This window comes from Haliotis asinina, chromosome 8 (assembly GCF_037392515.1).
Source record: "Haliotis asinina isolate JCU_RB_2024 chromosome 8, JCU_Hal_asi_v2, whole genome shotgun sequence".
Taxonomy (NCBI): domain Eukaryota; kingdom Metazoa; phylum Mollusca; class Gastropoda; order Lepetellida; family Haliotidae; genus Haliotis; species Haliotis asinina.
The window spans coordinates 12,485,537-12,501,052 of NC_090287.1; the positions used below are offsets into that span (position 1 = coordinate 12,485,537).

A 15,516-nucleotide genomic window follows, 5' to 3' on the forward strand; every position below is an offset into this window, starting at 1 on the left:
ATTCTAAGTCAATGATCAAGTATGTAATGTAGTGACTGGTCACGGAGGGTATAGAATTGTGTTTGTGGTAGAACTATGAATACCTGTATCCTTGGCTTGTCATTTTCAATATGACTTTTTAAGACAGTCGACGAAGACTGCGGAACATCTCAGCACAACACTTACAGAACGATCATTCGTAACTACTCGTCTCCAGCTTGCCTGAATGACGCAAGTAGTTACGAATGACAGAACGATCGGCAGAGTTGCCTCCCCTTGTCGGCAGGTGGCACATAGAACTTCCGGGACAGAACTGTAGCTGAATTATTATAAATACATGTAGTGACTGAAAATGCCGTTATACGAAGGTCTTGCGTATGGTGGGGACAAAAACGTAGTTGTCGTTGACATTGGCAATGCCTATACCAAGTAAGTTATTTCTTATCGAAGAGCATGTGTGCACAGTAAACATAGTTTATCAAGTATCGGCGAAATGAGTCAGTCACACTCAGTCACAGTCACCCCTGGACAGTGTTTGGGGCCAAATGTAGATCTACTTGCAGACAAGTACGACGCCTTAGTACTGCCAGTACTTCATCTACTTTCTTATGAGCTATACTGAACTATGGCTGGAAATGCGCTGATGTCATTCACAATTTCGATGTATGTCAAAATAAATTAGGACTTATGCGATACAGTTGGTCCACCAACAACTTGCATAGATCCTTCAGTACGTTACTGATGACAAGGACAACGATCCATTATGATTCAGATGTCACACCTATCACAAATATTAGAAAGCGAATGCGAACAATGGCTAATGCAACAACAAACAGTTGATGTATCATTCAGTTTGTTCAATGAACAATACCTTAAATGGAATGTGTTTATCATGTTGACAGATTAATTTATCATGCAATGACCACATATCTGTCATGTCAAATATATGTAATTGTTGACTCATCACAAATGGCCTGGTTCTATTTAATCCAGCAGGTCCTGTTTTATCACTCAATTTCAGTTTAAAATATGCCTTTGAAGAATTGAATTCATGATGAAGGGATATAGCTTGACTCTCCTTACAAAGGTTAGGCACAGTTTTGCAATAGGTTTTATAGTCGTTTATGTCATCACAGAAATGACACAAATGTTTCATATGTGTTCAAAAACCCACACTACAAGGATACATGATAATAATCACATCAAAAAGACAGATGACTTTATTGATTGGTTTATGTCTAATTGGTATTAGAATCAAACCAAGCAATGAAAGTTGGTGCTAGTCCAGTTATTGTCAATACGTTATCATGATCCTCATTGAACTTTCTATAGAGGTTTGACTGGCTCATCTTATAGGTGTGGTCTGGCAGGAGAGACTGGTCCAAGGTGCATCATACCCAGTGAAGTGAAGAGTTCCAGGACAGGGAAGGTAGGGAGTTACACAGAGTTCATCCGTGGATACCAAAAGCTACCCAGACCTTGATCAAGGAATTGCACTAAATCTTGAATTTCCTATGACCAGGGAAGCAGAACTGTTCGATGAAATGAACCATTGGTTGATTCTAGGTACAATTGTCAATGTCGGTACTTGTAAGAATCTTCACATTGCCTTCTCATAGTGATACAGGATGTATTGTCATGCTCTCAGACTCCCAGTGAGTCCACAGGATAGCATGCCCTGGTTGAATTATTCCTTTCTCCCTCTCATTCACAACACTGTTTTAAGACAATAACCATGAAACCATTTTATTCTGAAGTAATAAACATGTTTCAATGTTGAAACATTCTGAGAAAATGTCAGCACTTCCTTATCATAGAAAATCGTAGCGTAAGTTTTGGAAGACATCATCAAATAATGGTCTACCTGATGATTGTATGATGTACCTCTTGTGTATAAAGCATATGAAATAATTACATTATCTACCTGATGGATATATTGCATGTATCGTGTGCTTCTGTTTCAGATTACGAAACTATGGGATTACACATGTACAAGTGATTTGCATGACAACCTGAAAGATTTCCTCTATGTGCTTTACTTTAAGTGAGTAACCAAGCAGTAATGTTTGTCCTTTGTTCCCGCATGACAATAAAAAACTCATTAGGCCCTTGGACTGTTAATGAATGCAAACTTGATCTCATCACTATTTGGCTAGAGTAATGCTGATGTGACATAAAGCTTTACTCCGTTCAACTTTAGTCAGTTGAATCTGTCAGTATCAAACAAACTTGTTCTACATGATGCCAATTGTCCAAAGTATGATTGTTTCTGTTTCCCACCATTGTCACTTACAGCAACAAGTGTTGGTCAGTTTTATTTGGGGCTTCTTAACCAGGGGGAGATAACTCTATCTTGATTTCCAGCTAACTCGCACAGTTATACTCTGATTTCAGTTGAGACTGATGAAGAGTTCACAAACACAGAATCTAATGACTGCAAGAGAAAATAAATTTTTCACAGTCACATGAAATCAACATGTGGCTGTAACAGATCCTTTGTATTTTAGCACTTTGTATATCAATTAGAATTCATGTAAATAATTGACCTGTGAAGGTCTGGGCTAGAAAAGGCCTTCAGTACCCATGCTTGCTATAAAAGGCGACTATGCTTCTCATAAGAGGCAACTATTGGGATCGGGTGGTCAGGCTCGCTGACTTCATTGACACATGTCATCAGTTCCCAATTGCACAGATTGATGTTCATGTTGTTGATTACTGGATTGTCTTGTCCACACTCTTTTACCCATGTAAATAATTAATTCAAGTGTCATGGAATGATTTTTATCTTCCTATTTTGTCATATTATACAGCCTTTAATTACCCAACACTTACAACCAGATCACTGAGCATGCTTACTTCATGTTCACTGCGCCACTCAATAACCTGAGCCCTTAAGTCTTTTTGTCTTCTAAGCCAGCATGGGCAAATAGCTAAGCTATATATTTTCACACATTACAATGTTTGTGGTCACTCCACATTCAGTTGTCAGATAAATAACATTTCATGTGGATTTTATTGACAAATGTTTGGATCACATTCCGAGATAAGCATTTGATACAGCAACATCCTCAGGTGTAAAATAAATGTATGCTCACACACCTGGGTTGTTGTTTTCTCTGTTAGACACACATCTCCAAATAAACCATTGATCATTGATGAACAAAAATTATCATCTGTTCTCTCAGTGTGTGACTGACACAGCCCTGCTACTAACAGACCAACTCTTATTGTCTCATAACTTTGGACACCTGAATAAAAACGTTGTTTAACAAGCTATCAGTTTTTTTTTTTCATGTGGGAGTACCACTTGCTGGTAGACCAGAAGTAGTGAGGCTAACCTTGTTGAAATGTTTGCTTCCAGGCACTTGCTGGTGAATCCTAAAGATCGGCGTGTAGTGGTGGTGGAGTCTTTATTGTGTCCATCAACTTTCCGAGAGGCCCTAGCTAGTGTACTCTTCAGACATTATGAGGTTGGTGCAGTTTTGTGATGATGGCCATGATTTATGAAAAGTTTTAGAAGATTGTGTGGCTGTATTATGTGTTTATGAGAGTGTCTGTGAGTTTGGTTAGCATCTGTGTGTGTGTGTGAGAGGGAGTGAAGAGAGGGAGATTATGAATTGCCTTGATATCCGCCATAACCAGCTCAAGAGTCCAGGTACTGATTTAGAAAATGCCACTCGCAGAACTTAATTTCGAACATTAGGGTGCCAACATTTTGAATTGCAAGTCTCTTGAAATTTGACACACATGTGACTATGGTTCTCTCTTCTTGCCCTCCTGAGAAAGTACTTAAGTCCCAAAACATTTAATGTAAATTTAAATCTACCAAGTTTTTAATCATAGTATTCATGTTATTGTAATTTTGGCTAGCATTTCGTACATTCACCAATGGCTGAAGGGATGATGTAAATCCAACTAGGGTGCATGCAGGTAGCAAAGGTACTGTAAGTCCCCATGGTCGCTAGTATGGTGATCTACCTTCAGTTGTTGGCGATCTATAGCCTGTGTTTTATGTTGTATTGTCGGCTTTAATTACTAGAATGTTTCACTTTTTCACGCCAGTTTTATACCCATATCTGTGATGCACAAATATTTTTACTGTGCATCGTGACAGGTTTTTTTCTTGAAAAGTTTTCTTTTTTCTCATATAAATTGTTTTCGTCACAATATCTTGCCAGGCAAGTTCAGTGCTGTTTGCCCCGAGTCACATGGCATGTCTTCTGGTGCTGGGGACAAGCACTGGGATGGTGATGGACATTGGCTACAAAGAGGCACTGGTCATACCTGTATCCTTCTAATGAGGTAGCTCAACATGGCTGATTCTAGATTCTGTAGCGTTTCTGTATGTTCTTATTTTTTATTATGCCTGGAAGAATTGTGCAGAATCACTCATGAGTTCGGTTTCTGGTTTCTTCAGTTTGCCCCAGACATTGTGTAAACATTTCATGCTCAAAGTGAATGTTATAAACATGACAATGCAGCTTTGTTTGCAAGTAATTGTGTCTGTCATGCTCAGTATTTCATGAACAGAAATTTTGTAACATGGATTTTTTTTTACTTCACCACAGTGCTTGGGAGTTCTTAAATTCTGTAAATCCATGTCATGTCTATTCTCTTAAATCATGGCAAATGGTAGCAGAACAAATACAGTTCTTATTTTGTTACACTTTGCATCTTTAATACAAATTTCTTGACTTAGTTATTGACATTGATATATATGTAGTAATATATAGATAGCTTGGAAAAATGTGTGAGAGGACTAAATATTTGTTCAAGTCCTTGCTGATGTTGATAGAATTCCATCCACATTTGTTACAACACCCTTGACCATGTGAAGGTATATGAAGGAATTCCAGTGCTCAAGGCGTGGCAGTCCATACCTTTTGGTGGGAAGGCAATTCACAGGTGAGTGACTAGATTTATGTTAAAAGTTACATTAAATGATGCAAATTAATCAGTTTAGAATTTTGTTGTTCCAGTTCCCAGACATTGATTTCCTGCATGATTCATTGGAACTGATCATGAAGATCTGTGATAAATGTTTACCGGTTGTGACAGTGTTTTCTAACATTTACTCTTCGGGGGTTTGGTAGGGGGTTAATGATGAGTGAGTGAGTGAGTTTAGTTTTATACCACACTCAGCAATATTCCAGCTATATAGAATAAATAATCGAGTTTGGACCAGACAATCCAGTGATCAACAACATGAGCATTGATCTGCGCAATTGGGAACCGATGACGTGTCAACCAAGTCATCTAGTCTGACCACCTGATCCCGTTAATGGCCTATTACAACAAGCATGGTCGCCTTTTATGGCAAGCATGGGTTGCTGAAGGCCTAGTCTACCCCGGGACTTTCACAGGTCGGTTAGTGAAAAGCATGTTGAGTATAACAAGTTAAAATACTACAGATTCATAACATAGACGATTCAAAGCATAATTCTGTTTCTGTGAATTCTAGTCATGTATATGTACAGAAGTAAGACTTGCTCTACATTATATGAATTCTTTTGTTCAGATACCAAAAGGAATTTCACATTTTTGTGTGTTCGCAGTTAGGAATGATTGTTATTTTGGTCATTTGAATCATCAATTCATCCTCATCTGAATTATCAGAACGGGTGATTTTTCTTAAAATTTTATTGATTTTCAAAAACTTATCAGTTATCACCCATATGGTATTTAGTTCCATATGTTCTGATTTACAGTAGGCGAGGAAGTAAGCTACAAAAACTATGGGAACAATTGCCATGTATTCAATGAAGCTCTAGAGGATTCAGAAGATCCAAGCTGGGAGAGTCCCCCATACAACATGTAAAGGGACACTACTCTTTTTAAATGATCAGTCACTCGCTCCTCCCGGGGAGTGTTCTGACGAGTGAGCCCCATCTACTGTTAGTCTCACGAAACTGTCCAGTTATTACATGATTTTACATGCTGGTATCCATGGTTACATTTCAGCCAAATTGAGGCCCAGTTGAAGGAGCATGCTACTGTGACAACGTCAGAACAAACCAACAAACCCTTTAGTTCCTGTACAGGTCTGTGTCCTGACATTGAAAGTCCTTTGCGGCATTAGTTCTTGAATTTCCCAGGGATGGTTTGAATTGAAGTGAAGTAAAATGATTCTAAGCAAACAGCCAGAATTAATGGATTTTAACAGTCAACATAAGAATTTCCATTTTGGTTGCAGTGGTTTGAGCTCCAGATCTGCTTCATTGTTGCAAACAATATATATTATGTACCAATACTACTCAAGTGCATATGTACAGATGTGTATGAAAGGTTTAAAATTGCAGTATTTCAACAACACTCTTCATATTTACCCAATAGGTCCGTCCAAAAATACTTAGCTGTGCTTCTTAGCAAATATGTATTTACAGATCAAATGGTGGCTTAAAACAGAAATGAGCTTTACTGCATTGAATAATGCAGGACAGTCATCACTAATAACATGTTTAATACTGTCATCAGTTTATACAACAATGTAGACACAACAAACATATACAAATATTTAGTAAACAATTTAGAACATTGATTTTTGTCTTGTCAGTATTGAAGGGCAGTTAGGTAACATAGTGGTTAAAGTGTTCACTTGTCACACCAGAGATTCCAGTTCGATTCCCCACATGGGTAGGGTACAATGTATGAAGCCCGTTTCTGGTGTCCCTCATCGTGATGTTGGTAGAATATTGCTAAAAGCAACGTAAGACCTCACTCACTCATTTGCTCTTTGTTTTCAGATGATCTGAATGAAGAAGTTTTGGAAAATATTAAAGGTAAAAATATATTTAATTCTAACAATGCCCTGGTTTTCAAGTGATGCTGTGGATTTCTGTTGGGAATTGACCATTATTTCTTTTAAGTTGTTTATGCAACAAGACTTTTTTTTTATTTTGCTTTTTTTATGAGAGTACCCAATTTACCAGTATTTGTTGGAAGTTTGGCGATAATGTGATATTAATGGTGAACATCCTCTGTGATGATTTGAACTGTTTTCAGTGCAGTGCTGCTTCGTGACCAGCCACAGTCGAGCCAAGCAGATTCAGGATGTCCTCGTGAAAGGAGCAGACATAAACAAGGTAGGGGAACATAAAACAGAGTAGTATGAACATAGCTAGTTTGTGTTTTAAACATTAGCATGACCAGTTGAGACAGAATAGGGAAAATCCTTATATGCAATAAAGTTGTATTTGCAAGAGTATACACAAGTAGAGATAAGTACCGTTGGCATCGCTGCTTCCTATGGTTATTTAAGAGTTACCTGATGTACATGGATCTCCATTTGACTGAAGTGACATGAAAATAAGCTCAGGTAGTGGAAGGGGCCAAGGGTATACCAGTATGTTATCATAGAGTTGAAATATGATACACCGGATGCTGGGGATTATGATTTATAGCTTTTAACTCTTCTTATGAAGTGTTAGCGGTAGCCATTTTAAAATTAGAGTGAGTGAGTTTAGTTTTAGCCACTTTTAGCTATTTTGCAGCAATGTCATTACAGGTTACCCCTGTGATGGGCTTCACACATTGTACCCATGTAGGGAATTAAACCTGTGTCATCAGCTAGATATGCGATAGCTTTAACTACAAGGCTACCCCACCACCCCTTATAAAATTAGATGGACATGCTAGAATTGTGTTGTTACTTCTATTATTGTGATTTTCAAGAAATAAGGTTGAAATATATCACATTTTAATTCTTAAGCTAAAACAATAAGTTAACCTTAAAAACTCACATTACAAATCACTACAAAGGAAGTACAACAGCAATTCAACAATGTTCAAAATAGACTGTACTTCAATTTGGAGGCAGTACAAATACAGAGATAATAAAATATAGAAACCTTGATTATATCAAGTAGACAGTGATGATAACATTAACAAAGCTGAAGTTTCCAAAATAGATCTAGGCTGGGAGTCTTGCATCACAGCAAAAACAGTGTAATAGTAATGGAAATATATGTCACTGTCACATATCCTGGACTCTGCACAGTTATTTTCTACTGTTGCCAGTTGCCAACACCTCCTCCAGATGTAGATTATCCATTGGATGGGAAGCAAATATTACACATCAATGGCAAACTCAGGTATGTATGTGCATTTAGAGAGGAACAGGACCAACGTGATTAAAGGTGTGGAACGATACTGTTGTACAGTGCCAGTGATCTATGGTTTGAGATATGTTAGTACAAGGGAGGGCCTTTGTATAGGTGAGGTAAATGTAATGTTCTGAATAAAATTTATATTTTGTACTTATCCTGACTCGTGCTTAATTGCGTATCTCCTCCTTCCTGGCGAAGGTAGTGGAACACCTGAAATCCTAGAGCTAGTGTAGAGGCCAAGGCTCTGACTTCATGTGGGTTGGAGGCTCGCGGAGGTTTCAATCCTGGTGATTTGTAGGCTCTCGGTATAACAGCTCTGATCCACACTGAGATAATGTTGCAGGACCAGTGATGGATAGCATGAATCACCGCTTTCATCTCCAACTGGTTGTTGTGAAGAGCTTGATCTTCCTTCACTCATGATGAGCTTGTATGCAGAGAAGATGCGTTATTCTTCGTCTTTAAATCATCAGCACTCTACATTATGAGCAAGTTGACATTCAAAGGAAGGCTATTTTTAGCTGGCTGCCTGTCCGATCATTCAATGTTGCAAGCCTCCTGATAGGCAATGTTGAATCTGCTGTTTGAAGACATCTGTGCCTCCTAAAGAATCAACTGACACTGTAGACTGCTAATCTAGTGTGTAATCAACATCTTTCCAGCGTTGAAAGTCTGCAAGTGAATGTTGACAACTTCCAGATACTGGAACAATAACACCACATTCTGCGCAGGCCTTGTCTCTCGGGGACCAATCAGATTGTAGATGTGACATTACCAGTGTAGCAGTCAACTGATCATCGTGAAATGTTGTTCAGATGGTGACATTCGCTTTGACCTTTGCTAACATTCGGGCTTGTCCTTAACTATGCTGTTTGGCGAGCATGTGTCTAGATGAGTAAAGCGCACAAATAAAAATGTCTTGAGCCAACCATCTTTTGCTACCTCTTCAATCTTCCCATCAAATATTGTAGGCGCTGACCAAGGAGCTTGATGTAAGGGCCTTGTAAAATTCTCACTCCATGATGAGGTGGACAGGAGACCTTGTCAATGAAGTAAATTCAGTCCCGCAGTAGTTGAGGCGAGGTGTTTGAACTGCTGATCCTTCTTCTGTGTGACGAGTGCTGACAGGTTCATTCTCTCTTACTCATTGACAGGATCACTGAACTTTGAGATGAGAGTCTTGTTGATAGCTCTAGATCGAGCTAGTCCGAAGAAGGTGCTCCTTCGACGAGCTGGGCAGACGGATGAAGATCTTCTGCGTTGACGAGGAGACCTGTGAGTCCACTCACCCGAGTGAGTGTCCTCACGCGAGCATAGTCACTCACGATAGCGCCGTCACCCGTGTGGGGGCACTCACTCAATGAGGGTGGATCTCTCTCCAGACTGCGACAGGATAACAAGGACGACGGTGATGATCCTCTCGAACGGGTGCGTGTCTTCGCTTCCTCTTCATCCTCTGGTGTGGGTGCAGATCTAGTTGAAAGTTCACACGGAGCAGCAGTCGACGTAGTTGAAGATCACAGTTTTCATTCTTCTTCAAAACGCCACTGTGTCAAGCTCATCATGTGCGTGGATTCTGCGACAACTTCGATGAAGAGGACTTCGTCTTCGACGACAACGATCTAGACTTCTTAGACTGCGACAGTTTCTGCTGAAGTTCTATGTGACACAATAATCACAAATTTAACAAATTATGATGCATATACATAAGCCAAATACTGCATACAACATAAATTTAGTTGAAAGGACTGAAATAATTGAAAGACTTATCACCATATCTGGGACCCCAGGTGCCTCCTCGTCGGGCGATGAGGAGAGAGTGACAAGCATGGTTAGTCATGTGACCAATTTGCTGAGAAAAGGGAGGCTACTGGTGTGTGAGTGTATTTATGTTCACTTCTTTTAGAAGGGAACTTCAAGGGATTTCATGTGTTCCACTTCCTTCGCCAGGGAGGAGGAGATAAGCAATTAAGCATGAGTCAGGATAAGGAAAAATAATGGCGCTGTGAAGATTATTTCACTTGTAATCCAATGAGCGTCTAGCTCTCTGTTATTGTATGTACTAGTTGTGATGTACAGTGATGTTCGCCCAATGAGACACCATAGCATAGTTTAACATGATACACAACTCATACCCATTATACTGACTTCAAACTAACCAGGAGCTCCTTTCACAAAGCAACCCTAACTAAGGTTAAGCTTGACTCCCATGCTTTAGCATTTCACTAAGGTTACCTTAGTGACTTACGATCACCTTATTGCTTCGTGAAAGGAGGACCATGTCTGCTTGACCAGTTTAGCAAGAGCCAGTCTGTTCATTGAACCTGAGACTATCTTTTCTCTTAGGAAATATATAGGATTTTACTGCTTCACTGATATCTATGTGAATGAAGATGGTAATATTTTGTATGTTTTCTGTACAGAGAACATGTTTGTGAGATTCTGTTCGAACAAGACCGTGATGAGAGATCAGTGGCAACACTCATTCTGGATGCTCTGCTTGAGGTTAGTAACAAATCACCTCTAGCTGCATTCCCTCTCTGCAAATCCAGTGCATTTCACATCTGTATAAGTAGGGGAGTAAAATGAAGTAAAACTATTAACATTTAAATTCAAACTATTCCCCCACTAGACATTTAGTTACCAGGTGTTCATCATATTGTATTTATATCTACCAGCTGATGTGAATTGTAGTAGATTAAGCTTGAAATGTGTTGACATGGCAGAGATGATGGAAAAGTGATGAAAGATCTTCTTCTGGAGCAGAATAAAGAGTTTTAATGTGTAGGTTTGCATTATGATTGTTAGGATCTGGTAACATTATTGTGAATAGCTGCAACATTTTTCATGGCAATGAAGTAGTAATACTCACTCATTATTTGTAATAGGTATTTGCCTGAATTTTGTGTTGCAATCTTTTGCAATGATTCATGTTCTGAAATATGTATCACATTATGGAACATATGAAAGCTGTAACAAAGATAAATATTAATGGTCCTGTACACAGGACAGCAGTGTATCAGTCTTCCACATGTATGCTCTCAACAGTATATAGCACACTGACAAATCTTGATGGTGCAAATATGCTGAATGCACAGAATTTGCTTATTTATATCCATGCATTGAAGGAAAAGCATTTTTGAAAATCATGCAAGGATGTCGATAACTCAACCAACATTCAGACTTTGACTTACATGTTTTAAAACATGAATCAGTGATTGCAACTGCTTTTGCAGTGTCCAATTGACTTGCGTCGGAGCCTGTCTGAAAATATTGTGATAATGGGCGGTACAGCGATGATACCAGGCTTCCACCACAGACTAAGGGCGGAGCTGTATGAACTCCTGCAGAAACCCAAGTACAAGGACGCCATTGCTCTCAAAGTGTTTAAGTTCCACAAACCTCCATCCAAAGAAAACTATACTGCATGGCTTGGAGGTGAGATTTACTGTATGCTTGTTTAGTGTCATATGGAAAGTTGCTTGCAGTTATGTCCTGGCTTCTTGTAATACAGGAAAATAATTATTGAAAAAGACAAATAACAGATGTCTTCTTGAATGTTTATTGAAGTGAACACTTATATCATTAAAATGGGAATTATATTAGTAGGTAGTTATATGTAACTGAAAGTGTACAACCTTTGCAGTTAAACAGTAAGTTGTGTCAGAATTCACATCAGTTAGTGACCAGTCATACTTAGTGACAGTGCAGTGGCATTGCCTTGTGAACTGCAACTTTTATCATGAGGTAGATAACAACTCACAATTGGAATATTTTTGCGATATTGTTGAAAACACAAAATTATCCCAAGCTTCTATAATATGACCTGTAATGATGCATTTGACTTTATGGCTAACAACTTGTTTGGTGCATAGAGTGCCATTTCGGTGTAGATTGCATCAAACTTGCAAGTGGTTTAAGAATCCACACTGAAACATCACCCTATGCAATAAACAAGAAGTTTCTTCATTATTGACTGACCAACATCTATGATAACACTCAGACAACAACCTATACATGCTGGGCACATTAACTGGGGTCCACAAATCACCAATACATGATGTTGTCTTTGTACCAGGTGCTGTAATAGGAGCACTAGAGACCCTCCAGAGCAAGTCTCTTTCAAGAGAGGCTTACCTTCAGACAGGCAAGGTTGCTGATTGGTGTAACATTGCCCATGAACCCGAGACAGAAGAGCTCTCACCTGTTAAGGCTAAATAGGTCCATGACTTACTTGCTGGTGATGTGTGCACATGGAACAATTCTCTAAAGTCGCCATGACAACTGTGATGTCATGCTTTGTGAAGTGTATGGTGCTGTCCAGTTTGCAAGCTGTTGTCATTGGTAATGGCGTTATATAATACAAACATGAGATGCAGTTGTTGTAATGGTGTAAGAAATACTTCGATCAATGGAAGTAGTAATACATCTGAGGTATCATTTTGTATTTATTGAATCATAGGTCAAGTGGAGACATGGTACAGATTTTTTAAAAAAAATTTTCTTTGTATTTATTTGTTTATTTTTATCCCCCCCCCCCCCAGCATGTAATACAGGGGGATATAGTTGACGCCTCGTCTGTCCATGCATCCGTAATCATTTTGTTTCCGGAGCTTAACTCAGAAACTGTTCAATATTTTTAGACCAATCTTGACAGATATAGTAATCTCAGCCTATGGTTGTGCCTTTTGCTATTTACAGATTTTTGGCATTTATATTTTTTTTGTTTTTCCATGAACATTTTGGTGTTAGTCTAATGGAAGGGTGGGCTTCGTTCCCAGAGCACAACTCGAAAACCATTTCATATCTTTCAACAGATTTTGGCAGACATATGAGACAGATCTTGAAATTGTGACTTTGCTGGTTACAGATATATGGCATTTATAATTTTCATGAATTCCATGGAAACAATTAAAACTTAGTCTGAAAAGACATTGAGTAACTCTCAGATTATTTGTCCTTTCAAACATGTGGGGCCGAGTATATGTTTATTATTATTATTATTTCTTTTAGGGCTATTTACAGAGTGTAGGTGCTGGTTTATATTATTAATGTAGACATCCCAACCATTAAAGACAAACTAAGTCAAAATGTTTTTTTTGCCAGTACAAAAACTGTTGTACTGAAGAATGAGGCTTACACTTGCCTTCCTAATTTATTGTGTCTCTTTGCAGCTTAACATACATGTATTGATAAATTCTGTACAAAGTGCAATATAGTATTATGAAATCATTGATTTTCTTGTTTCTTGTTGAAAACTTTGATCGTCACTGAAGCTTGGTCCATGGTGGGCCAGCATAGGTCTGAGGTGGCAGGCAAGTGATCCAGCGAGCTTGAGGTGCTGGGGTCGAGCACTGTGTGTAGACTCTTTCAGTGTTGTCACAACCCAGTGTACTTAAAAGAATGTGCGAATCTGTTGTTATATTACCAGATAGTGGCCACAAGAATACACCTAGTTGCAGGTACAGCAACGTGCACCAAACTTGAACAAAGTACTGTGACTATGTGTCCCATTCCACCCGGCCTTGAACGGGTACCTCATAAGGATAGGAAAGCCAGATTAACACCTATGCACCAGCTCGTATGCAGAATCTGATCGTAATGACAAAAAAATTTCATGTTAATTATAAGTTTCCTTGATTTGTTGTTTGACTCCTCACTCGACAGTATTACAGCTATATGGCAGTTTTAGAGATAATTCTCATGCCATGTCTTTCAAATGTTGAATGTCAATGTGCAATTGGCAGGCCTGTTGTGACTGCCAGGACAGGCCAATCTCATGGCACGTGACAAAGTCACAGTAGGCCACCCAATCGCACGTTCACATTCACCTTTGGAAGGCATGGCATGAGCATTATCTCTCAAACCGCCATGTATAGCTGGAATACTTCTGTGTGCGGCAATTATCATATGGTCTCTGGTTACACAATGTTTAGGAATAACTGCCTAGAACGTGCGAAACTGCTTACTTTGCCAAGCTCGTGCGAAACCCCAGTCCCTAAGAAATAAAAAAAATGTGACTTCATCGTGCTACTGTTGATTGTGGAGGGTGCATCGAGCGGGGGGCATTATGCCTTATTCTGTATTAGTGTACGTTCTCTATGTCCATAAAACGGATCTGTTCCTCTGTTTGGGAAAGTAACCCATCTGAAATTTCTGTTTTTGTTTAGTGTGTATGCACAAATTATTTTTCATTAAAAGTGGTTTGAGATGCTAAGTCGGAAGTGATCAGATGAGGTCAGGTTGAGTTTAACATTGCACTTTTGATGACTTCACGTGCATAGGTATGTGCATGCATGTGTGTGCTTGGTGCTTGCTTGGTCTGTATAGGCACATAAACTACATGGCGCCAGCATACTTTGATATCATGGCGTTTTAACATGATTAAACCATTCAGACACACCACAATGACCCGATCTCGATTAATCCATATCGTTGTTTTGATGTGCACCGTGTTTCGATGTGACGCGGTCGAAAGTCTAACCATTGGCCTTCTGCTCTCTGGGCAGAGGCTTTATCCACAAGACCACACGGATGATGTATACCTTTTGTCACCTAGAAAACCAAGTATATATCTTGTGAAACATGTTCACTGGTATTCCAATTATATCCTGAGTTCAGCATCATTTACCATTCCCACTGACAACTACAATCAAACCCGTGAAGATCCGGATTAGAATTTTACTTCATTAACCCATCGTAAGCAGCGACTAAGGGGATCGGGTGGTTAGGGTCGCTAACCTGGTTGACACACGCCATCCTGTCCAAATTGCCTAGACCGATATTCATGCGGTTTATGACTGGTATATCTGTTCCAGGCTCGACTATTTACCGACGACCGTCAGTTAGCTGGAATATTGCCGCGTGTGGCGTATAAATCTAAACTCGCTGAGTGAAATATAATCATGAATAACAGTAAAAACTCAGGATGTTAGCACATATTTAATAACTAAGCATACCGAGTGCTAAATGTACAAGCTTAATGTAAAACAACACATATATATAAATCAATGAAAGCGAGTTTACCAATAGGTCTACAATTAGCATATATGCATCACCAGCATTATTGTCACACACACTTTCAGATAAAACTTTAACAATACAACTTTGTACCTGGCATTCTTTGACCTATTTATACACGCGTTGTATTCTGGCTATGGCTATATGAACACTTTGAAATATACTCATGGAAACAAATAAGGGAACACGTGAAAGTACAAGTGTTCTTTTATTTATTTCCAGAATTTCACATACAGTGCAATACATAGCTTGAGAAGAAGCCAGGAAAAGAATAAAGGAACACCGGTACTTTCACGTGTTCCCTTATTTGTTTTCCTGAGTATATACAGTTGTCCCTAATATGTACATGTTATCACACTATTAATGTTCATTGAATAAATCTTTATCAAATTATGTAGCACTATATATTTCC

The 15,516-nt window shown here is 38.9% G+C and overlaps 1 protein-coding gene across 1 annotated transcript; it reads left to right on the forward strand.

Moving 5' to 3' along the window:
* The first annotated feature begins 232 nt into the window (after nucleotides 1-232).
* LOC137295461 (actin-related protein 10-like) lies at nucleotides 233-13,316 on the forward strand. Its single transcript, XM_067826844.1, has 13 exons — nucleotides 233-408; nucleotides 1,336-1,408; nucleotides 1,944-2,023; nucleotides 3,341-3,449; nucleotides 4,158-4,265; nucleotides 4,817-4,884; nucleotides 5,941-6,020; nucleotides 6,723-6,758; nucleotides 6,982-7,061; nucleotides 7,996-8,069; nucleotides 10,508-10,589; nucleotides 11,321-11,522; nucleotides 12,163-13,316. The coding sequence occupies exons 1-13, from the start codon at nucleotides 332-334 to the stop codon at nucleotides 12,303-12,305; spliced, it is 1,212 nt and encodes a 403-aa protein (XP_067682945.1). The 5' UTR covers nucleotides 233-331; the 3' UTR covers nucleotides 12,306-13,316.
* The last annotated feature ends 2,200 nt before the right edge of the window (nucleotides 13,317-15,516 follow it).